The sequence below is a fragment of the Hipposideros armiger genome, unplaced genomic scaffold (assembly GCF_001890085.2).
Source record: "Hipposideros armiger isolate ML-2016 unplaced genomic scaffold, ASM189008v1 scaffold_1781, whole genome shotgun sequence".
NCBI classification, from domain to species: Eukaryota; Metazoa; Chordata; class Mammalia; order Chiroptera; family Hipposideridae; genus Hipposideros; species Hipposideros armiger.
Genome location: NW_017733131.1, coordinates 111,914 through 113,554, shown reverse-complemented (window position 1 = coordinate 113,554; position 1,641 = coordinate 111,914). Strand labels below are relative to the sequence as shown.

Below are 1,641 nucleotides of genomic sequence, written 5' to 3'. Positions count from 1 at the left end.
TCATCCTGGAGGGCCAGGCTCTGCGGCTGCTGTGTGCTGCTGACAGCAACCCTCCTGCAGCACTGAGCTGGTTCCGGGGGTCCCCAGCCCTGAACGCCTCCCCCATCTCCAGCACTGCGATCCTGGAGCTGCCTCGAGTGGTGACTGCAGAAGAAGGAGAGCTCACCTGCCAAGCTCGGCACCCGCTGGGCTCCCCAAGTGTCTCTCTCAGCCTCTCTGTGGTCTGTGAGTGTGGGGACCCTTGTGGGCAGGACACCTTGTGCTGGGGAGGGGTGGGGCACCGTTGACTTCTCTCCTCTCTCCCCCAGACCCCCCAGAGCTGCTGGGACCCTCCTGCTCCTGGGAGAACAAGTGGCTGCACTGCAGCTGCTCCTCCAGAGCCCAGCCAGCCTCTTCTGTGCGCTGGCGGCTGGGGGAGTGGCTGCTGGAGGGGAACTTCAGCAATGCCTCCTTCAAGGTCATCTTCAGCTTAGCAGGTCCTTGGACCAACAGCTCCCTGAGCCTCAGAGAGGAGCTCAGCTCCAGCCTCAGGCTCAGCTGCGAGGCTGGAAACGTCTGTGGGGCCCAGAGCGCCACTATCCTGCTGCTGTCAGGTCAGGGGATCTGCTGGGGACAGAGGCTTTGGGAGAAAGGAGTAGATTGGAGAAAATGAAGCTGTGGGCCAGGGGCTGGGGCCTGGAAGGCACATGATTGCTAGGACATAACCCTCCAGCTCGTGCCTGCACAGGCCCTACAGCCAGTTCTGTTGTAGGTGGGAAAACAGCGGACTGGGTGCTGAGAGTGGGTCATCTTCTGCTCTTTTCTCTGTAGGAAAGTCAGTGTCCCCGTCGGGAGTGGTTCCTGGGGCTCTTGGAGGCGCTGGCGCCATGGCCCTGCTGTCCCTGTGCTCATGTCTCATCTTCTTTTCCATGTAAGCCTTTGTCCTGGGGAGGAACAGGGAGGTGCGTGGTCGGGGATGATGAGAGATGTCACTGAATCCCAGAAAAGCAGAGCCGAGTGCATCCAGAGGGGCCTTTTTGGGGAGGTGGGTGGGGAACAGCTTTATTGAGATAAAATTCCCATGTAGTTGAAGTGTACAATTCAATGGCTTTTGGTTCATTCACTCAGAGCTGTGTACCCATCACCACAATCAATTTTAGAACTTTTTCATTAGCCCAAAATGGAGAAGAAACAAACAAAAAGAAATCCTACACCCCTTAATTGTCATCCCGCCCCCATTGTCCCCCCAGGCCTAGGAAACCACTAATCTATTTTCTATTTCTCTAGACATTTCATATAAATGGAATTATATAATACATGGTCCTTTATGACTGACGTCTTTCATGTAGCATGATATTTTCAAGGTTCATACATGTGTCAGTACTTTATTCCTTTTTATTTCTAAATAATATTCCATTTTATGAATGGGGCACATGGTATTAATATGTGTCCATTCGACTGTTGGTGGACATTTGGGTTGTTTCTACGTTTTAGCTATCACAAATAACTGCTATGATGACTCGTGTAAAGCTTTTGTGTGAAAGCGAGGTCTTTAGTGATGGAAATTCAAACTTGGCCAAATGCCTGGTCATCCAAGGGGACCGGGTACTCACTTGCATGTCAGGAGAGTCTCTGAGTCTGGTCCCAGGGTCTGGATGCCTC

The 1,641-nt window shown here is 53.0% G+C and overlaps 1 protein-coding gene across 1 annotated transcript in view; it reads left to right on the top strand.

Moving 5' to 3' along the window:
• Window positions 1-1,633, top strand: part of LOC109378166 (sialic acid-binding Ig-like lectin 5) — a 21,878-nt gene extending 20,245 nt beyond the window's left edge. The window contains exons 5-7 of the mRNA XM_019634631.1: window positions 12-225; window positions 309-593; window positions 811-1,633. Coding sequence (XP_019490176.1) covers window positions 12-225; window positions 309-593; window positions 811-914 — 603 coding nt within the window. The 3' untranslated portion in view covers window positions 915-1,633. The remainder of the gene's footprint in view (window positions 1-11; window positions 226-308; window positions 594-810) is intronic.
• Window positions 1,634-1,641: the final 8 nt, after the last annotated feature.